The sequence below is a fragment of the Pteropus medius genome, unplaced genomic scaffold (genome assembly GCF_902729225.1).
Source record: "Pteropus medius unplaced genomic scaffold, Ma_sr-lr_union100, whole genome shotgun sequence".
NCBI classification, from domain to species: domain Eukaryota; kingdom Metazoa; phylum Chordata; class Mammalia; order Chiroptera; family Pteropodidae; genus Pteropus; species Pteropus medius.
The window spans coordinates 3,383,412-3,406,530 of NW_024342467.1; the positions used below are offsets into that span (position 1 = coordinate 3,383,412).

Genomic DNA, 23,119 nt, shown 5'->3' on the forward strand with positions numbered 1-23,119 from the left:
CATTCATTCAATAAGTTCACTGAGCTCCTACTATGTGCCAGACACTGCGGTAGACACTGGAGATAGAACAGCCCACAAGGCTGACATTATCCTTGCCTGCTAGAACTTACAATGGGAAAGAAAAAGGGGACAGTTAGTGAAGGCACACGGTAGGCATACATTATACCAGGTAGTGACAAGTGCTAGGAAGAAGAAATAAAACAGAGTAAGGGATAGAGAGTGGTGGCAGAGAAGTGGGGGCAGGGCAGATACTTTAGATGAGGCCTCTCTTAGGAGGTGACAGTTGAGTCTGGAGGAAGAGCTGTCCCCCCAAAAGCAGAGAGACTATAGGAGAGGACCAGGGACACAAAGGACACCAACTAGAATGACAGCAGCGGGGTGGTGAGAAGTGGTCAGGTTTGGATGTATGTGTCTACAGAACTTGTTGATGGATTAGATGTGCTGTATGAGGCCAACTCCTAGGTTCTTGCTCTGAGCAAGTAGGTAAATTGGGTTGCCAATGTATAGGATGAGAAATGCCTAGTCTGGAGAAGGTATAGGGGCCGTTTGATTTGATTATATTTAGTTGCGAAGTTCAGGGAAGAGGTTCAGGTTGGGGACAAATTTGGGAGAATAAAGGGTTTTTAAAGCTCTGATATTGGATGAAATTACCCAAGGAGAAAGCAAAGACCTAAAAATTGAGCCCTGGAGCACTCCAACAAGAGAACATAAAACCTGTGACAGAGAAGATTAGAATGTTCAGGATGGAAGACAGAAATGTAAAAAAGACTAGACAGAACTGGACTATTGAAATAAAATATAACACAATACTAGTTAAAACTGAGAAGAATGAGAATTCATCTGTACTGATATGATAGCCTTATTGGAGCCCCGATATACTGGACATTCTGACTATCAAGCCGGAAGAGGCAGTCCAAGAACAGGAAATAGGGACACAGAAAGTATGCTTTGCATGTGGTGTGGCATGACACCTTTCTATCACAGGGTCTCTAGGCAGTTGGGACTAGGCATCCAGAGGAACGTGAAGGCCCTCCTAGAGGAAGGGACAAACTGTCCTGTGGCTTGAAACTGGGTGGAGCTAGATTTTATGAGGAAGGTTTTGGACCTATGGGCCCAGCGAATTCTTATCTAAGAGTTATTCTAAGTGAATTTTGGGTTGTACTTTGCTTCTGACATCCTTTTTTTAGTCTTGTTAAAAATTGTACTCTGGCTTTATGTCACAATAGATCAAAGCAAATTAACCTAAATGTGGAATCCCTGGAGTGTAATAAATAAGAGAACATATTCTGGTGCCAGACATAGGGTGCCCATTAACTGAAAAATCAGTTAGGAGGTGAATTAGCTAGTTTAAGGGAGACATCATGAGAACCAGATGTAAGTAGAGGAAATGGAAGGCAAAGAAAGAAACAGATTAAACAGACAGTGGTTGCTAAACATAAGTGGGGCATAGGAGAATTTTAAAATAACTCTGAGATTTCTACTTGGGGCTCTTAAATGAATTACCACCAACCAAACCAGGGACCAACAGAGGAGAGCGATGTTTCAGCAGGGCTGGTAATGAAGTGATAATTAAGTTTTAAACATGCTGGGTATTGGGCAGAAAAGTTTAAGAAGCAATTGGAAATGTAGTCTAGCTCAAAAAACTTTCTGACTATAAGGTTATGAGACATGAATAAATTACTATGAGTATGAATGACATTCATATATTTCAGAAACATAAAATGCACCAATTTTTTTCCAATCATTTTGGACTCAGGAAAAGCCTTTTTCTAGCACATCTTTCTATCCCAGCTTTATTGAGATATAATTAACATATAACATTGTGTAAGTTTATAGTGTACAATATGATGATTTAATATATGTACATATTGTGCAATGATTACCACAATAAGGTTGATTAAAACATCTAACATCTCACATAGTTACCATTTGTGTGTGTGTGTGTGTGTGTGTGTGTGTGTGTGTGTGTGTGTGTGGTAATAACATTTACTATCTATTCTCTTAGCAACTTTCAAGTAACAATGTGATATTGTTAACCATAGTCACCATGCTGTACATTAGAACTTCAGAACTCATTCATCTTATCTATGGCTATGCTACCCTGAACAAGCCAGATCTCATCTGATCTTGGAAGCTAACCAGGGTCAGGCCTGGTTAGTATTTGGATGAGAGACCACCTAGGAAGACCAGGTGCTGTAGGCATGAAAAATAAAAAAAATAAGGGATCATAAGCTAACAAGGCCCTTGCAATCTGTGAGGTCAACCAAGGGTTGCTTCACCTGAAAAATAAAAAAAAAATGAAAGAACTTATCAATCTTATAACTGGAAGTTTATACCCATATGACTTAACCAATATCTCTCCATTATCTTTTCCCCAAGCCCTTGGCAATTACCATTTGAAAAGTGCTTGCCAATTACCATTCTACTCTCTGATGCTCAGTTCAACTTTTTAAGATTCAGATATAGGTGATATCATATAGTATTTGTTTTTCTGTGACTTATTTCATTTAGCATAATAACCTCCAGTTTCATTCATGTTTTTACAAATGAGAGTTGTCTTTTTTTTAATCTATGTGTGTATATGTACACATACCATGACCTCGTTATCCATTCATCCATTGACAGATTATTTCCATGACTTGGCTATTGTAAATTATGCTGCAATAAACATGGAGGTGCAGATATCTCTTCAAGATACTGATTTCATTTCCTTTGAATATATACTCAGAAGTGAGATTGCTGGATCATATGGTAGTTCAATTTTTATTTTTTGAGGGACCCCCAGACTGTTTTCCATAGCGCTTGAACCAATTTGCAGTCCCACCAATGTGTACAAAAATTCTTTTTTCTCCACATCCTTGCCAACACATATCTCTGGACTTTTTGATAATAGCCATTCTAGTAGGTGCGAAGTGATATCTCATTGTGGTTTTGATTTGCATTTCCCTGACAATTGGTGATATTGAGCACGTTTTCATGTAACTTGGTATTTTTATGTCTTGCTTGGAAAAATGTCTATTCGTCCTTTGTCCATTTTTTAAATTAGATCTTTTTTTTTGGAAGAGGGGAAAACATGCCAATTTTCTCAAAATGTCTCATTAATTACCTGGGATACTTATTAAAAATGCAGATCACGAGTTCCTCCCCCTGATGTTCTGATTTAGCAGGTATGTAATGGTGACCACGAATCTATATTTTTACAGGTACTACCAGGCGACTCTCATTATTAGCCAAGTTTGGAAAAACAGAACTAAAAGCAGAATTTCATAGTCCCTAGTGTCTGTAATATTTTTTTTCATGGCGACTCAGGCCAAAAGAAATATGCCAAGGATCCATTTAAGTAGATAGATCCACTTTTAATAGTTGTAGTTTTTAAGAAAGTCCAACAGATGGCACTGCGTTTCCCTCAAAAAGTTAAACTATCCCCTGAGTTTTTGAGGCACCCCAGAGCGTCTTTCAGCACAGTTTATGAATTATAGCCTAAGAAGAATATTTTCCTAGCATAGCATCTAGATAAAATATTTGAATGGGCCTTCTATAGGAAGATTGTACAACAAAGTCGACAGAGTATTCCATGAATATTGTCATTTTTTTTTATATCAGTTATTGCAGTTTCATGATTGTTATTGCTTATAGAGCAGGAGTATCATTTTCCTATGATGAGCCAGAGAGCAAATATTTTTAGCTTTTGTGGGCCACAGATGGTCTCTAATTCATATTCTTATCTTTGCTGTTGTAGCCCTTTAAACATGCAAAAACCATTTGGCCCACAGACTGTAATTTGCCAGTCCCTGGTCTAGTTATAAGCTTGGTTCTAACATTAAAGTACAGTTCAATGTAGGTGCTTCTGCAAGGCTGGAAGTTCTTAGTATTTTCCTGTCTCATCCTTTTTGCTCCTGGGAAGTCTCTGCAGAAATGCACCCCTACTTGATACAAAGCTATTGTAAACAGAAGGTTGTCATTGAATCTTGCTCTATTTCCTGATTTAATGAGAATGTGCAAGTTTTTCCAGTTGAATTTTTAAAATCCTGTGTTGTAGCTAGATTTTATTTAAAAAGTGATATGTGTGTATGATAAAAGTAAAGATTAGAAAAGAAAAAAGAATCCTAGAAGCTAAGCAGGTCAGGCCTGGTTAGTACTTGGATGGGAGACCAACTCAGAATTCCAGGTGCTGTAGGCATTTAAAAAAAAAAAATCCTGTTAAGTTTCCAAGAAAAGACTAGATATTGCATTAAGTCCTTTATCACTTATTTGCTGATTAATATAAATGGCTAATGAGATTCCGCAATTATAACTAATAAGGCAAGCAAGCCTTAGCTTATAATAGATTCAATAAATAATTTGGTAGAATATGCCGTTTGAGACTTCTAGCTTTATTTCCAAAATTAGTGTGGCTGTCCTGAAATATGCACTGTGCTCAGTCCTTAGATTTTGTCAGTATTTCTTAAAATCTGGTAGGACAAGTATGGTTCCTATGCTAATCATAAAGGATATAACTATCATTAGCAATAATGACCTTGAGAAAAATCAGAAAATTTCTTCAGGAAACTTCAATCCATATTTTAAAAGTGATTTTTTTTTAAAGTACACCATATGGAGTCTTCCAAGTTCCAAACTCTTACAACCTTTACCAAAAAGATGTTTCATTAACGCTTTCCCTTTCTTCTCTTTTGTCACCAGGATGCTGAAATGATCAATAATCACACTTTGTAAATAAATATATTCATGTGGAAATTTGGTTACTTTCTTTTTCTCCCGTGAGACTACAATATTCCAGGAAAGCAGTCAGTGTCTGTATTTGCTCACCAATCTATTCCCCAGTCACATAGAATTGTTCTTACTGCCAATTAGGTGCTAGGTATTACGCATTTAACGACTAATAGCAGACTTTAAAATTAAGTGCCAGGACCACCACTAATTTTACTTGGGTCATAAGAAACAGCCATTTAATCTTTCAGTGTATTTTCACATCTATAAAATCGAGATATGTCTATCTGTCGCCACCTCACAGAGCTGTTACTCGGATCACGTGGAAAAGAGCATTTATTTGCTTTTCAAAAGAAAGTGCGTTATAGACACCAGTCCGGCACAGGCAGCTCAGGGCGGCTACTGAGGTACGCCCACGTCACCCATTATATAAGGGGACCGCCCGTCCGGTGTCCTCAGAAATCCCAGAACTGCGTCACTGGCCATCGCCCCGAGGAAGCCCTACAGTGCCCTGAGGATAAGCAGTGCAGGATGGGACCCGCCCGAAGCTAGCTGTCCGCTGCAGAAAGAAACGGCTCCTGGGCTGAGACCGGAAACCCCACCCGATCTCGCCAGACACCCTCCAGCTCTAGGTCGGTTCAAACGTGACCTTGTTTTGTGGTTGCTAGGAGACGCGGCTCCCGCACGCCCCCCACTGGCGGGCGCCCGGGAAAGCGCTGGAAGGGGGCGGGGCCGCGGCGGCACTGGAAGCGGTCGGCCCAGCACCGTTACGGCAGCTTGGCGCGCGGTGCCCTCTCCGCGTCTCTCCAAGAGGCATCTCGGCCCCTGTCACCGCCCAGGCTTCGCTGATGCCCTCCGGCAGGTATCAGCGCGCCTCCCGAGCGACTGTGGGCGACGTGGGATCTGGACCGAGGGACGCATGGTGAGGTGAACTGCACCGAGGCGGGCGGCTGGTGTGGCCACGCCTTGTCGAGGGAGACAGGTCGGGCGAGTGCGGAGGGGAGAGGTGAAGGGATCGTGCTGCGGAACAGTGGGTCCCCGCGGTGCCACAGGTCGGACCATTCACGCCTAAGGGTGGTGCAGCCGCAGGGGGCACCCTCCCGCCAGCGGACAAAGGGTTAACGTGCCAGCAGTGACCGCGGGCCCCGGATGTGAGAGCCATGGCTTGGCGTCCGTGGGCCGCGCTGCAGGTGCGCCCGGGCGGGCGGAGCAAGCGGGCAGGCGACCTGCCCGACCCTCCGAGGCTACCACTGCCCTGCAGGGGCCGCTCGGCTTCCTCTGCGGGCGCCTTGTTTTCTAACTTGAGGGCAACAGGTGGTGCCTGTGGACCCAGGGAGAGCCCAGTTCTGCCGCGCTGGGAGCGGCAGTTACTCTCACCGGTTTGGGCACGGGGGTGGGCGGAGCACGGACGGGCTGACGCGAGTGACCAATGGGATTTGGGCTCATGGGTGGGCCAGGAGGAGTGGGCGTGGTCAGAGTCTGAATCCACGGTTTCTAGTGCAGCAAGCGCCAGAGCTGCGTGGAGAGCTAAGCCGAGCGGACGTGGGGTGCATCCACCCACCGCGTAGAAACGCCCACCAATGCTTTCTCGTTTGGACCCAGACTCCAATTCGGGAGGTGAGAGCATTGTGGTTTTGGGATGTGGGGGGAGGTGGGAGGGTACTAGTGACCTTGGACATGCTTTTAAGTTTGTGGAATTAGATCCGCAAGATAGGATTATGTGTTAGGAGTTTTCTGCCAAACAAGACACTTGTGCGGTTACTGCGACCTGTACTAGTCTTGACTGGGCTGTCTCCGGAATGAAGTCTTTGAGGTTTGGGGACCCAGGGGGGTAGAGAGGAGTTAATTTTAGTGAATGTTAAAGAATTTCAGTCACATTGATTATTCTGTCGTTTGCCTCGGATTGCGTGCGTTTAATATATCATTTGATCTGTTTACTGAAGCAAGTTTTATTTATCGGATTCCTCGTGTTGTTTATTTCAGCACAAAGAGAGAAAAATGGTACAGTATTTCACAAGAATAACTTATTCATTTCCCCCCTCAGCAGTTTTGTAGCTGGATCCCCTAGGAAGAGAAGTTCTAAAGCAGTAAGAAAATATTATAGTTTGGAACACTCATTTGCAACTGGAAATGGGGAATGGACTGTCAGACCAGACTTCTATCCTGTCCAGCCTGCCTTCATTTCAGTCCTTCCACATTGTTATTCTGGGTTTGGACTGTGCTGGAAAGACAACTGTATTATACAGGCTGCAGTTCAATGAATTTGTAAATACTGTACCTACCAAAGGATTTAACACTGAAAAAATTAAGGTAACCTTGGGAAATTCTAAAACAGTCACTTTTCACTTCTGGGATGTAGGTGGTCAGGAGAAATTAAGGCCACTGTGGAAGTCATACACCAGATGCACAGATGGCATTGTGTTTGTTGTGGACTCTGTTGATGTTGAAAGGATGGAAGAAGCCAAAACTGAACTTCACAAAATAACCAGGATATCAGAAAATCAAGGAGTCCCTGTACTTATAGTTGCTAACAAACAAGACCTGAGGAACTCATTGTCTCTTTCAGAAATTGAGAAATTGTTAGCAATGGGTGAACTGAGCTCATCTACTCCCTGGCATTTGCAGCCTACCTGTGCAATCATAGGAGATGGACTAAAGGAAGGACTTGAGAAACTACACGATATGATAATTAAAAGAAGAAAAATGTTGCGGCAACAGAAAAAGAAAAGATGAATGGTGATACCTTTCGTATCTATGTGGAGTAGGTTTTCTCTGGTCTGATTTTGACAAATGGAAGAGTGTCTACAGCTTGGTTTGCCTGCCTTCCCTCCTGGATGCTGTTAAAGCTTTGTTTTGTTGAACAGCTGCCCAACTCTGTTGCCCTGTGGAAGATGAGTAAATGCTGTGCTTCTTAAAATGGTCTCTTCTCCCTACCCCACAAATCTTTTTGGTACTACCATTTTGGGAAGCCAAGCAAGGATAGTAAATTGACCAGAAAACAGTTGTGGGAATTTGACCTGAAGTTAGTGAAATAAAACTTTGAAGAACGTCTGCCTAGTGTTTTGTGCTTATATCTTTTAGGGGGGAAGCCTTCACAAGTAAATTGCATACAAAGCTTTGTACGTTAAGATAAAATGCTAATGAATGGAAATGTTATGATATCTTTATATGTGTGTATATATACACACACACACACATATACATATGTATATAGTTATACTGATCACATTGGTCCAATGAGTAAGGGACAAGGAGGAAGTGTTTGATTTTTTTAAGTTTTGGCCAAATGAATTTTGACAGTTTCTGGTATCAAATAATGTAATACTATATCTTAATTCTAGACAATGTTTACATTGGTTTAACTTAAAATAATAAAGATAAGATATTTGGGGCATATTCAAGTGCATGGATCAGTTTTCCCAATAGCATGTTTTGGTGTGTAGTGTTCTACTTTTTAGAAATAGCTATGCGTCTTTCTACCCAGGTTTAAAACACCTTTTTGGGGATTTAGGGCTGCTATAGAAATAATTTGTCGTTTCAAACCCTTTCACTTGGAGAATCTGAAATAACTTACATGTGGTAAATTTGGTCATGTAGACTAATCATAAATTCGTATGCTTAGAATATATGTATGGATTTATGAAGGAAGCAATTGATGAATTCAGACAAGAGGATGTAATTACAATACCTGGTCTCTAAAGTATTCCAGTTGTAAAATGTTTTATTAATATTTGCTGGCTGAACACAGATGTAGTTTTTTATATATTTTTGTAGTGTTTTGAGAGGAACAAAAGGTTTATAAACAACATCTGATACACTGAAGTGAAAATGTATGAGAGAAATTGTGCTCTGAGCTTTAATATTTTGTTTATAAATTGAACAGTGTTGCACAAGCAGTCCAGTCCTGATTATAAGGTAGGAAGAAATGATACAGTACTGAGAAAAGAGTTACGACTATATAAAATTAAGAGGAAAGTAGCAAAGCTATGTTTTATGGAAATTCACTGGTGCTGTTTACATTGGAATCCAGAAATCCCTCTAAATTAAAAGGAGGAAAAAACCTTTATTTAATTCTTATCTACAGGCAAAGACGTAACTAACTTCCAGTATTATATAAACAAGTCAACATCATTTCTATGTGTAAAGCCAACAGCTATTTGTGCTGAAGATAACCAAAGGAAAAGAAAGCACTTTGCTGGAAAGATTTTATTTTTTTTGGGTTTTTTAATTTAAATTTTTTTTTATTTTTTAGTGGCACAGTTGAGTTTTGGAATCTTGATTCTTGTTACACACAAAATGAAGTAGCTTCCTGTGGAGCTTTTATATGTTAAATGTATCTGCACTAGTGACAGTCACTTAGAATGTTTATATTTCTAGAAATGTGAATAATAACTACCAATAAACTACTTGAGGCACTAGGAGAACAGTGTTTGAGTTTTAATGTATTTCCACTTTTTCTGAAGCTTTTAATTAGGTGTGTGAAAACTTGGACAGCGGGTAACATATGCAGTAGTTTGTTTCTGCTCAAGTGCGACTGGCACTGAAAACTGCTTCTTGGGAGGATCTTTATTTTACCCTTTATTGATATGAAATCATGGTGTATACTATGAACCAATAGATCCACGATGGATTAATAAAGCTGGCTGAAAAAAATATGTGAATCAATTTAGATTTTCAGCCTTCCTGTACTGTTTATGTACTTGCTATGTAAAATATACATATTTAATTATCTCTTGAAAGTTTAAGTCTGTTAACCCTTATTTTGTAGCCTAAGAATTTGAAAAGCAAGTCCATGTTATCTTAGTTTTTCATATTTAGTGAACAACAACAACAAAATAATGTGAACATTATTTATAATGTACATTTTCAGTTACAAAACTCACTGTCAGATTTACCAGGTCACTAAATTCCAATTATCCATCACCTATTCTAGCTGTTAATACCATAGGATGAGTCTCAAAATAAACTCTGAAGAGTTTAGACAATGTTTTTATATCTAATTTTATTAAGGTACACCTTTTCTAAAGTATATTTCTAAAATATTTTCTTATATTTGAGGTTATTCAGTTTAATACCAAATATTAATCAAAGACCAGACAATTCTAATTTCAAATTACTATATGTATATATATATGTGTATATATATATATATATGTGTATATATATACATATATATGTATATATATATATGTATATATATATATGTGTGTATATATATATATATAAAACTTTTGATGCTTAGACTTAAAAGTTAAATGTCCAGAGTTGTTCTAAAATGTATTATAAACATTTAGGAAAAAAGATATACTTTAAGTAGCCAGCATGGATTCATTAAGAATCATAGAAAAATGAATAAATCTTTGGAAGCCAAAAAGTGGTTATTAGTATATGTATATTGAGAATTACTAGTCTAGAAAAATGATGCTTTATGAACCAAGGGAAAGGCACAGACCTAGAATGTTTTGTACAAGGTATTTGACACTTAAAGAGTGTTTTATTAATTATTCATGTTGACCTGGAAGGAGGTTTTTGGTAGAGTGTTTCAAGGTTCTATTTAACAGTTTCATCATTAATACAAACACATTTGTTTCATCAGTGAAAACACAAAAAATGTTTTGTTAAAAAACTTTGGTGGTGGAACTCCTAATGTCTAGCCAATGCAACTTGGAATCTTGCACATACCATCATTTGAGGTTGAAATTTTACATCTGAGGTTTAAACGTAGCAGAACATTCTATTAATGAATAGTGATGATGCTTACAAAACTGTGAATGTACTTAATGCCACGGAATTATACAGCTAAAAGTTAAAAATGGTGAATTTCATGTATATTTCAGCATAATAAATTTAATGGAATATTAAATATACAGTTTCAAAAATCAGCTAAGAGTAGAGCTAGGGCAACCTGATTTAGAAACCAGATTTAGTTACAAATTAAATGGAAGACTGGGGTATTGAACTAAGTTAAAACTTACTATGAATCAATACAGCATACTAAACTATAAACTAATAAAGTTAATGTTAAAACGTATGACAATCAGAGATCATAGTCTCAAATAACCATAGCTGAAGTATGCATCAAATTCTGTGTCTGCAGGTTAGAAATATAGGAATGAACGGGTGTATGGGAGGCTAATTTAGGGGTATATATACCAGCTTAAAACAGCATGAGCTTTGGAGTCCTATCTGTGTTCAAATCCTGGCTCTTCCACTATGTGACTTTTTGGCGAGTTTCTCGAAATTTCTCATAGTGAATGCCCTCCTGGTGAAATGAAGAGTCACAGAATTTTAAGGGGTTCGAATGAAATAATGTAAACTATTTCACACATCACTAAATATTTTATAAGAACTCAATAAATGGTAGATATTATTGAATCCATACATGTTTGGAAGCAGTGTGATATAGTTGATAATGGGCATACAAGCCCAGGTTTGAATCCTGGATCAACCACTTACTAGTTTCATCTTGCACAATTTATCTAACTACTCTCAGCCTTAGTTTCTTCCTTGGTAAATGGAGGCGTATACCATTTCTGTTTAATTGGTTAAAGGGATTAAATGAAACAATGTATTACATTTAGCAGAGTACCTGACACACAGTAAACATTTAATTGATAGTTGTTATTCATAGGAAGAATATTTTGTGATGTGTGTTTAAAGAAAACTTACTCTGAAGGGGACTATAACAGAAAAAAGCTCTTAATATGCTTTTCTTAGCACTCACATAGCATGGCACATAATGGTAGCTTGGGGGAACTTGGGAAAGACAAAACACTGAATTCCCTTGAAATCTGGGTCATTTCCTTAAATTTCTAAAGCACCAGTCTCTTTTACCAAATATAATTTCATCTCCCCCTGTAAGAAACAATTTAAAATCATGGTTATTTTCTGGTATAGACAAATCAAAATAAAATATTTTGCAGAAATTAAAAATCTGGAATTGTACATTGTGGTTCTTCAAAATGCCTGAAGATTGTTATCAGTCAATTCACAAATTTTATCTAATAATAAGTAGGAATCTGCTCACACTTGAATGGAAACTTGGTGATATTGTGGGGCACATCTGATGAGTATGGTGGTGGTTTGTATTTGTGGGGCAGGTATGTGTACTGTGTTATTTCAATTACTTTCAGGTTTTGATCTTGTTTTTATGTCTTTTTATTTTACCAGATTTGAGATTACCCATATTAGGCATTGGATTATAAATAAATTAGGTAGAAAATCCTGGGTTATTAGCCAAAATAAACCCATACTTTCTTGGGCCCTGTCTGCCCTAGCTCTGTAATAAGGAAGAAATTAAAGCATTGACAAAACAGAAGAATTACCTGGAGCACCATCCCTCACCCCTTTCCTTCCTGTTTGAAGACTAACTCAGGTAATGAAGCTTAGCTATGTACTTCACTAAAGTTAACCATCAAATTAACAGAAAACCTAGTCATTTATCATGCTTAAAAAATAAGATGGGAGAGGTAGATAAGGGTAAAGGAGATCAAATATATGGTGACGAAAGGAAATTTGACTTTGGGTGGTCAACACAATGAAATATACATATGATGTATTTTTAAATTGTACACTTGAAACATAATTTTATTAACCAGTGTCATCCCAATATAATTTAAAAAATTAAGATGAACTTTTAAGTAATTTCAATACTGTAAAATTCAGGCCTTTTAAAAAAGTACTTTTCAAAAAGCACAATACTGCTTTATAGTAGGCATCCCGTAAAACTTTGTTGAATGAACTTTAATTGATGCCAGCAAAAACACTGTCTTCTAAGTATAGCTTATAAATTTATACATATGTATACATATACACAAAAGAAGAGAGTATTGCTTGTAAACTATGCTAAATATCCTAAGATGTATAGCATTCTAAAAATGAGTGAAGGGAAATGTTGATTTATGTCAGTTATACTCTAGTTTTAAATAAAATTTTTAACTTTATTATGACAGAATTTAAACTTATACAAAAGAAAAATCGCATAACGAACACCCAAGTATCTTTCATCTAGTTTTAGTAATTATCAACTCATGGCCACTCTGGTTCCTCTATAATTCCATCTACTTACTTCTCTGCCATGTTTCCTGTTCCCACATTCTTGTATTATAAATAAATTGTGGTGTGTGTCTCTAAAAGATAAATTCCCTTTTAAAAAGTAATCTCAATATTAGCATATGTAAAAAATTAATATTCGAAATAATCAAATATTCAGTATTTAGATTTCTCTAATTATTTTAAAGTTTTTGAAATTCTTTTTGGACTCAAGATCCATCTAGTAACAGTGCATACACTGTGATTGGTTGATATGTGTCTCTACAGGGTCTCTCTCCTCCCTCCTCAAAGCCTTCCTCTCTCCACCTTCCTCCTCCCCTTCTCTCTCTTTTTTATTGCAATTTATTTTTGTATAGTTTCCCACACTGGGTCTTGCTGAGCACATCTCCTTTGTGGTGCTTAATAGGTGAGTATGCATTCTCAATTTTCTTTTTTTTCTCCAAAACTATTTCAGTGGTGGTGGTGTTTTATACTTCCATCCATGGGTACTATGTCTGGTTGTCTCTCTTTTTGTGATGTTAGCAGTCATTGATGGTCCTTGTCTTAATCAATGATATCTAATAAAACTGGGATGATGGAAATATTCTGTATCTGCACTGTCCAGTATGGTAGGCACTAGCCACATGTGGTTACTGAGTGCTTGAAATGTGGCTGGTGTGACAAAGGAATGAAATTTCAAATTTTTGTTTAGTTTTAATTAAATTTAAATAGCAACAGGTGGATGCGGCTACTGCATTGAACAAGGCTGACTAGATTCATTAATTCAATGAGTCTTGCAAAAAGGTGACATTTTATATTCTGCCATCATCATTTGTGAGCTGCGATATTTCTATAATTTGGTTATTCTGAGATTCATTTTTTAAAAGAAAGGCAAGGTAAATGTTTATTTCTCTTGATTTACAAAGTTTTAAAATGAGTTGGATCCTTAGCATCCTCCAAAGGTGACCAATGAGGTTTGTTTTGCTTTGAATACATATTTGATATATTTCAATTCTTTACAGTTTATTATCACCATTTATACTGAAATTGACCTGTCTCTAAAGAACTGAGTCCCGTTGACATGCCTTAGTAATCTTTGATAGTTCTGGCTTTACAAAAAGTTCCTTCCTTACCTTGTACGTTTCTTACCCTAGAACTGTCATATTTCTAGGATCCTTCTGGTGAGAAATGGTATATAGAGGTCACAGTATAAACTACTGGATTTGTCATTATTTCTAGGCTCTTTCAGTAGGTGGAACTAGGACTTACATTTTTTTAAAGATACATCATTAATTCACACTGATGTTTCCAATTCAAAGCTTAAAATTCAGAATGGTAAGGTTTTTACTTAACCTTAATGATATTACCTATTATCTAAAAAATGCTACATTATCAGCCACACACATTTATTCTTTTGCTTGATATCACTCTAATCTCACCGTAGTCTCAAAATAACACTACTACAGCATGTAATTGTCATAAGTGGTTTGACAATAGTCGTAGTTCTTTTTGTCCTTAGGTTATACCTGACTAGGGATATTGTCAAATTCATGTGTTTTAAATTTTTTTTTTTTTTTAATATGTGGTTATGCCACCAACTGGTATGTGTCTAGGTACATTTGTTTCACAAAATTTTTTATTTGCTTTGTGGAAATATTGACTCTGGCTTATTTAATATGTATAGTTCTTCCAATATATTTAAAATATTCAATTCGGAATTAAAAATTTACACACCAAACTTTAAGAGGCTCTCTTTTATAAACTGAGCTACATGAATATTTTCTAGGCATTTTTTTAGAGACCCATACTTTGCAGTGGAATTGTTTCATGAAAATTTAAGTTCACACAGTTTGCGTTGGAAGACATCTGATTATAGAATATTCTCTGGTTGAAAATGGACTCTTGCCACCCTATTGCAGCTCTACGTAATGTCGACAAAAATATGAATAGTCATTTTTAAAAATTTTTAATGCAGAAACTGAATAACTAAGTAGCAAGTAATTAGAAATCATGAGCATCCAGTAGGCCAAAATATTTTTTAAATATTAAAATGAGACATGTTTGTTTTCCTTTTTTGTCATTTATGTGTAGATACCCTGAAATGGGTCACTGACAGAATAGAGTTTCCTAGAACAACATTTTTTCAAACTGGCTGTACTTCAAACTGGCTATACTTCAGAGTGGCTTAAGGAGCTTTTTAAAATCCTTAGACTCTGCCTCAGACATTTTGAATCTGACCTCTAGGAGATAGAATCAGAAATTTATAATTCTAACTCTGTAGATTTTTAACACACTCTTATCAGCCAGATTTAGAAACCATTGATTTGTTGGAAATGATGAAGGAATGGTACTTTTAGTGGCAGAAATAAAGGGATCATAAGTAAAACTGGCCTAGTAAAAATTTACCTGTCTTTGATCACTTTTCTTCTGTATGGTGGGATTTTTTTTTTTTTTTTTTTTTTATTGGCTTGACACTGATGTCAAAATAACTAAACTGAGAAAGAACATTGTCTGATCCAGGGATGTCTCATAACAGATGACTTAGCAGGGGTCACCAACCCCCAAGCCACAGACTATTAGAAACAGGCCACATAGCAGGAGGTGAATGGCTGGCAAGCACTTCAGCAGCTAGCATCACCACCTCAGATCATCAAGCGTTAGATTCTCATAGGAGCACTGGTCTCTGGTGCCAAAAGGTTGGGAACCGCTGGCTTAGGGGAAATTTGAGAGAGCTTAGAGGAAAGATAATATGGAATAGACACTTTTCCTTCTGTTGACTTTGTATATACATTGTCCTAAAAGGTGTAAGATGTCCTAGAAATTCACAAGTAGTCATGCACACCTCACAAAGGATAGCAACCATTAGAGATTTAGAGATAAAACACTGACTAGTGCCTACAGTGTTGCTTTTCCATAATCTTGTTGGAAACTTTGAGCATCACATGTTTCGGTGATAGTGATCGTAACCAATTATTTTGTGACTAACAAGTATGACAAGGAAAAAATCAAAGGCATATGACAGTAGCAACACCTGAAGAAAATGAGCATTGTCAGTGGCCTAGACTAAATTCCAACACATTTGATTAATTAAATCAATAAAACACTTTCAGTCTCTCAGTTTGGTAGACAAAGATGGTCCTTCTTGCATAGTCATCAGCTCCCTATTCTAAAAACTGAGTGCTTGTTTTAATTTTATAAAAAGAATTTAAATCGTGATCTTGACATATATTAGCTATGTGACAATGTAACTTAATTTCTCTGATTCTACCTCTCTCAGAGCGTTATGTAATGAAAGGTTTGTAAGTCATCTGGCATGGTTTCTAGCACATAGATCAAGCATTCTCTCAAGAAGTATCTGAAGAACTGCCTCATGCTGCCAGATATTTGGATACAGCAGTAAGCAAAACAGAAATGAGTACTGTGTCTGTCTCCTACATTAGAAAATAGCTCCACCAGGCCAGAGAATTTATCAATTGTTGTATCCTTAGCTCTTAAAATACTACATGACACATGCATGCACATACTAAACATTCACATATGTACATAATGAAAAAAAGAAGCTTAATTTTAATTGAGGATCCAGACAAAAGTAATATAAAATAAATGTAAAATGTGAAAAAGGCTATAAAGGAAACAAAGGGCTGAGGAATAGAAAACAATAGGGATGACTTTCTTTTGATAAAATAGTAGGAGAACATTTTTCTTATTTTTTTTAAAGAGCTATGGGAAAACTAGTGAAAACAGCATTTCAGGCAGAGGGGACAGTATATGCAAAGGCCCTGACATGGAAAAATCAAGTAATACAGTTGAGCCAAGAGTAAACTTGTATGGTTGGAACTTGTGAGCAAAGGAGAGAACGGCAAGATATTAAGTTGAAAGATAGAAGTAAAACATTTATCCAGTCTGACAATTGTATCTTTAATGAGAGTATTTAAGTATGTATGTATGTATATATGTATTTTTTTTTTTCTTTAAGGCAGAGCAACCCTTGGTTGACCTCATAGATTGCAAGGACCTTGTCAGTTTACAATCTCTTATTTTTTCAATTTTTTCAATTTTTATTTATTTTTATTTTTTTACCCCTACAACACCTGGTCTTCCTAGGTGATTCTCCCGTCCAAGTACTAACCAGGCCCGACCCTGCTTAGCTTGTGAGATCAGATAGGATCGGGCAAGTTCAGGGTAGCATGGCTGTAGACTTAAGTTGCTTTTATTTAGTCTTCATGTATTTAATTACAAACTTTTGCTATTTATGTTTAAATCCACCATAATATATTGTTGTATATTTTAGTTCTACACATTAAAAATCTTCTAAGACATGACGATTACTTATTTATTTGGTGCATATTTATCCTTTCTGCTCTCTATTCTTTCTTGAATCTCGAGGTACAATCTGGGATCGTTTTTCTTCTGCCTAATATTTTCTCTAGTATTATCTATGCGCTATATATCCTTCCATCTTTGGTTTGTGGAAACACTTATTTTGCTTTTATTTTTAAAGGATATTTTCACTGTGTGTAGAATTTAGATTGGCGATTTTTGTCGTTTTAGCACAGTAAAGCATATCGTTCTGTTGTCTTCTTGCTTCCATTACTGATGTTGAGAGGTTGACTGTTAGTATAATTTTGGCTGTTATGAAGGATTATGTCTTTCATTCTCTGGTTGCTTGTAAGATATTTTTTTTGTTTTTAGGTTTTGCAGTTTGACAGCATGTCCAGGGATGGTTTTCTTGCCATTTCTTTTGTTTGAGATTTGTACAGCTTCTTGAATTTATGGCTTGAAGCCCCTGTCAGGTAATACCAACATCTATCTGATGATCTGTGAGTCTGTCTTCTGTTTATTTTTTATTTTTTAGGCAAGGCAACTCTTGGTTGACCTCACAGATTGCAAGGACCTTGTCATTTTACAATCCCTTATTTTTTTATTTTTCACGCCTACAGCACCTGGTCTTCCTAGGTGATCTCCCATCTAAGTATTAACCAGGCCCGACCCTGCTTAGATTCCGAGATCAGACAGGATTAGGCTTGCTCAGGGTAGCATGGCCGTAGACTGTCTCCTGTTTTTTACTCAAATATTGCCCTATTGCATTTCTGATTTTCTTCTGACTGACTAGCATACATTATAAACAAAATTTAGTGGTATTTGAGCCTCTATAGGATGCCATCATTCTCCAGAGAGAATTTACTTTTATTACTGTAATAGGAAAGTATTAAAGAGTTTTAAGGATTGACATAATCTGACTCCATTTTAAGATGATCTTAAATAAATTATTTTGTCATCTCTTCCCTTAAAATGTCTCTAAAGTTGACTATAATCTCCATTTCCACCATTATTATCTTGATCTAAAACTCTATCTAGTTACTAGTTTGGATTATTGCTTAATCTCAGTTTCTTAGTCCCAGAAGGCCATCTAACATATCAATGCTAGGATTTTTCTTAAGATCCTGTTTCTTTTATATTTAGATTTTAGACATAAACATAGCTATGCAATTCTTTAAGTAAGTGGTTTTATTAGTCACATTTTGAGCAAGGTGGTTAAGGAACTTGCTCAAAGTCACACAGGTAGGAGGAACTACATGTTATTGTAGGCCTCAAATTCGAGAAAACCCATTATTCTGTGTTACAGAGGTATATTCTATTCAGACTGTATTTACTACAAATGTAACAGCATCTATATTCTGTTGATGCCACAGACAAAACATAGTTAATATTTAAATAATAACGAAATGTTAAAACTTTTATTGTTCTTCCTTAATTTATGTCAAAGTTGCTTGAGCTGAACTTTTTTACAGAGATATTAAGCAATGGTTTATTTAGAAATGTTTAACACTGGCCTATATAACTATTTGTAGTAGTTTAGAATATGAATCTACTTATACATAAACAGATTTAACATTATTTCACATATAACACACAACACATATATACACACACATATGAGAAATTTAAAAAGAGGGTATAAGATATAATTTAGTGCTTTGTAGTTCCTTATTATCAAATCAATGTTTTTTTTTTTAAAGTATCAGAGAAATCTGTTGCCTAGATTACAGATTCTATCTTTTATTTGATGATTCCTAGATACCATAATGTTCTCATTTTGAGGTATTTTTAGATTGAATGCTTAAGTCACTTATTTCATCATTACTAGGATACATGAATGCTTACAAGCCTGAACATGCACTGGGGAGTGTGGTAAGCAGAGCTTTTGTCATTTAAAAACAATAAAGTTGCTGTTGATGTTCTACTTGTTAATCTGTTCTAATATCTACCATTTATAATTATTAAAGTTTCATTTCCATTCAAATATTCTTCAAATTCTTGATATCATTTGAATCTAGCTAACATATTTTGAACAATAACTGGATCCCCATACATTCTGGAGTGACTATTTTTAATTCCCTAGATTCGAAATGCCATAATTTCAGACCTGATAGATAAAATTGAAAAAAGTTAGGCTGAAATGGTGGCGGTGAAGACTTGTAACACTGTCTAAGAGAGAGAGATTTGATATTAAGAACTTGGTTTCTGGAACCAAATCGCTTGAGTTCAAATGCCGGTTTTACTATCTGTCAACTGTGTAATTTTGAACAGGTTACTTAACCTCTCTGGGCCACAATATCACCAGCTGTAAAGTAGGGTAACAGTAATACTTCTTTTTAGAGTTGTTATGAAGACTACAAGAGTCATTACTCATTATGTATTTAGAATCTTGCCCTACCCTTACTAAGCATTTGATTTATTATTGTTATTAGTTTACCAATAAAATTTTTCCTGAAGTGCCCCAATACAATATGGTTTGTGTAAAATATCCCTTCAGTCCCTGACGTTCTGTCAATTGACATAATTTTCAGGGTTTTTTTTTTTTTTTTTTTTTTTTTTTTTTTTTCGGCAGGTTGAATGAGCTATGGCTCTCCCCAGTATGATATTGTTTATATCTGTACAAATTCTGTATATGGCAATATGTGGTCTATATAATAAAAAGCAAATGTTTATTTAAAACTCAGTGTTGGAAGAGGAAAAGGTAGATTTTGACATAAATAAACATGGGAAAATTAGAGAAATTTTTTAGAAGGCAGCACTAAAATTTTGTCTCCTAGCTGCAGAGGTATTCTCAGGGAGCTCTGGTTTGAAGGGAATAGGAGCATCCAGACACAGGTTTTTCCGCGTTCTGCCTTTATTGGGTTCCTCTGACCCCATTTGTAACTGAAAGTCAGATGGATGGAGGGCTGTGCATCTTGGAAGTCACCAATATTTGTAAGCAATAAGTGTTACCACTTTAATTACATGGTCTTGCCGAAATGTTGATGGCCTGGGGTTTCACAGGTGTAATGCAATAGTAAATTGACTATAACCACAAACAGGATGTCATTGTCATTCCTTTGAAATTACAGAGCAGTAATTCGATAATTTGTGAACACCTGGATTTGTACTTCCTTTAACCTGAAATAAAAGGGAGAGGAATAGGCTGAGTCTGATTTTGTCTTTGTGAGATCTCACCCATGACTCTTTATCCCTCTATAAGGATTGTATTTGGATATATGCCTATGTATATGTAAGTTTTTATTTTTCGAGAACAGCTCATTGGAAGAGCCATGACTTTTGCTGTATTATATACAACAGTGTGGGTGCTGGATGAATGTTAAGTACTACTACTAATAATACTTCTAATTCACAGATGAGGCATTTAGAAAGTCACCACTTTCTGAGTGTTCAGTGTTTAAACTTGGTCATGCAAATGCATCAGATTATTTCTTATATGAACTTAACTATTAGAATATTTAATCACTGTATCCTAGTCAAGGAATAGGACTTTTTTTTTTTTTCCACTTTTAATTTGGGACCAATTTCAAACTTGGTGAAAAGTTGCAAGAATAGTACAAAAAATTTCTATATATCCTCTCCCCACCCCTAGACTTCATCCAAGGTTGGTCAGTTCTCTCAACAGTGTCCTTTATGATACAGGATGCAGTCTAGGATCAACTGTGGTACCTGAATGTCTCATTTATTCTGGATGGTTCCTCCTGCTTTTCTTCACTTTCTCGGCCACATCATTTTTAAAGATTATGGGCCAGTTATTTTGGAGACTGTCCCTCAATTGAGTTTATCGAATGTTTCCTTATAACTATGTGCAGGTCATGCATTTTGGGGGCAAAATTTTACAGAAATGATGCCTTGCTATTTTTCTTGCATCCTGTCAATGTAGTGCATGGTGTCAATTATTTTCATTACTGGTAATGTTAACTTTGATCACTTAAATATGATAGTGTCTCTGAAGTTTCTCTACTGTAAAAGTGTGATTTTTGTTTTTGGAAGTTAGTAATAATTTCGTGGGGAGAAATTCTGAGACAGTAAAATCCTCTTCCTAAGCCCACATTCACCAGTTTAGTTTTAGCATCCATTGTTATTTCTTGCCTGATTAATTGTTATTATCATATCATTTAAGGAATGTTGATTTTCTAATTCCTTCATTCCATTTACATTGCTTAGTATTAAAGTGTAAGGAAGAGCTTGTTTCTCCTTCTCATTTATCTATTTACATCATTGAGGATTCACAAGTTCCTCTTTTATTCAATGAGCTATAATTCAGTACAGACACGCACTGCATAACGATGGTCTCATGGATTATAATGTCTCATTTATTCTGGAAGGGTTCCTTCTTTTCTCCTTGACGTTCTTGGCTATATCATTTTTGAAGATTATAGGCCAGTTATTTTGGAGACTTTGGTGATGCTGGTGTAAGCAAACCTATTAGGCTGCCAGTAGTAGGCTAAGCCATATAGATTGTGTCAGTGCACCCTACGATGTTTGTACAAGGACGAGATCGCCAAACTGCACATTTCTCAGAATGTGTCCCCATCATTAAGCAGCACATGACTTATACTGTCATTACTTATTTTTATGATCAAATTGTCCCAGATTCGACCTTTCAGGCTGGCTTCTTTAAGCACTTTCTTACTTTCTGGCACAGTCAGAATATCCAAGCTCATCTTGTTCTTTTCTTGTACCTGCCCTGAGATCAGCCATTTCTCCACAAAGCCTGTTTCTTTTAGTAGAGCAGCATCTAGAAACTAAGATCTGGGTGCACGATGTGCTCATTGCTAAGATACTACTACTTCCAGCCTCCTCTATTGGAAAAGGAAATGTACATACATACCACTGTTTCCCTCTCTCTCTCCCTTTCTCTCTGTGTGTATATACATTCATATATACACACACACACATATTTATATATATATATATATATATATATATATATATATATATATATATATATATATATATATATATATGACCATACACTGATACCTCTGATTTCTATTTCTTATCACTACAGAATTTATTATAGCTTCATCCTTTTCCATATTTGTATCTTCTCTGACAATAAGAAATCTCGCTTTCATTATCTCAATATATTATTTGCTCAATCCACCTATATGTAGCCAATCTTGCTGGGCTGCCTTCCTGCCCTCTTGGGCCTGCCTAATGGTTTTTTCACTGAACAGTGAATAAAGGACGGAAAGAAGAGTAGAGGGAGGGAAGGAGAAAGGGAGGGAGAGGAAAGAAGGAAGGAAAAATAAAAAAAAATAACTAGATTTTTTTGAAGTTTATTTTTATGTATAGGTATTATAAAAGTAAAGTTTTAGGAATGGAGTTTATTAAATTTTTTCAGGTCTTTATATTCTATTGTCTTTATATATTCATTCATATGCCTCTTAATGGTAACAGGCATTAGACGTACAAAGATGAATGAGACATAACTATAAAGAGCTCAGCATTTGATAAGGCAAGCAGACATGATAACAATTCCTATGATAGTATGATAAAGGATATGGAAGAGGAATACAGAAAGTTTCTAGAGCACAGGGAAGAGACCAATAGATTTGATAAGAGGCAGCTGAATGATTTTCTTCTCCATTAAGAATAAGAACTGACATGCTAAAATGTTAATTTCTAGTTGGCCTTCTGAATTCTTTTTCTTCACCTTTTTCTCCTGTCTTAGTCATTCTTTAGAAGGCCACAGAAGGTTAGACAGGACAGTCTCCCTCCATGTTCAGTTAAGACAGTTACTGAGCAATAGGAAACACAGCTGTTCCTTAAAGGCCCATTGTCTTGTTTTTCTAGCCCCAAGGTCATAGCTTCTGAATTCAATAGATCAGAATTTTTTCATATTTAATACCATATAATTCTTTTGAATATTATTTTCAGTGATTTTAAAGCCGCTATTATAAAATTTCTCATATTGTCAAATGTCAATATTCTAGAATTTTTGTGCAGCTTAATTATGTCATTATGTGTAATTAATGGACTTATAGGCAAATCACTTCAATTTTTATTATTTTAGTTAAAGGGCTCTTCATTGTATAAAGTGTCTTTAAAACAT

At 36.2% G+C, this 23,119-nt stretch overlaps 1 protein-coding gene and 2 pseudogenes across 4 annotated transcripts; 2 read left to right on the top strand and 1 right to left on the bottom strand.

Moving 5' to 3' along the window:
• Window positions 1–2,083: 2,083 nt before the first annotated feature.
• On the top strand, window positions 2,084–2,202 carry LOC120602603 (uncharacterized; annotated as a pseudogene).
• A 3,286-nt stretch (window positions 2,203–5,488) lies between these two features.
• Window positions 5,489–7,758, top strand: ARL4A (ARF like GTPase 4A). Of its 4 annotated transcripts, none has more exons than XM_039862408.1 (2): window positions 5,489–5,629; window positions 6,755–7,758. In XM_039862408.1, exon 2 carries the CDS (start codon window positions 6,838–6,840, stop codon window positions 7,438–7,440), a length of 603 nt encoding a protein of 200 aa, XP_039718342.1. In that variant the 5' UTR covers window positions 5,489–5,629; window positions 6,755–6,837; the 3' UTR covers window positions 7,441–7,758. The 4 variants fall into 4 exon arrangements, with proteins under 4 accessions (XP_039718342.1, XP_039718341.1, XP_039718339.1 ...); XM_039862407.1 differs by having other exon boundaries at window positions 5,499–5,629; window positions 6,752–7,758; XM_039862405.1 differs by lacking the exon at window positions 5,489–5,629 and adding an exon at window positions 6,211–6,324 and having other exon boundaries at window positions 6,752–7,758.
• A 9,911-nt stretch (window positions 7,759–17,669) lies between these two features.
• LOC120602562 (uncharacterized) lies at window positions 17,670–17,788 on the bottom strand (annotated as a pseudogene).
• Between the last annotated feature and the right edge of the window lie 5,331 nt (window positions 17,789–23,119).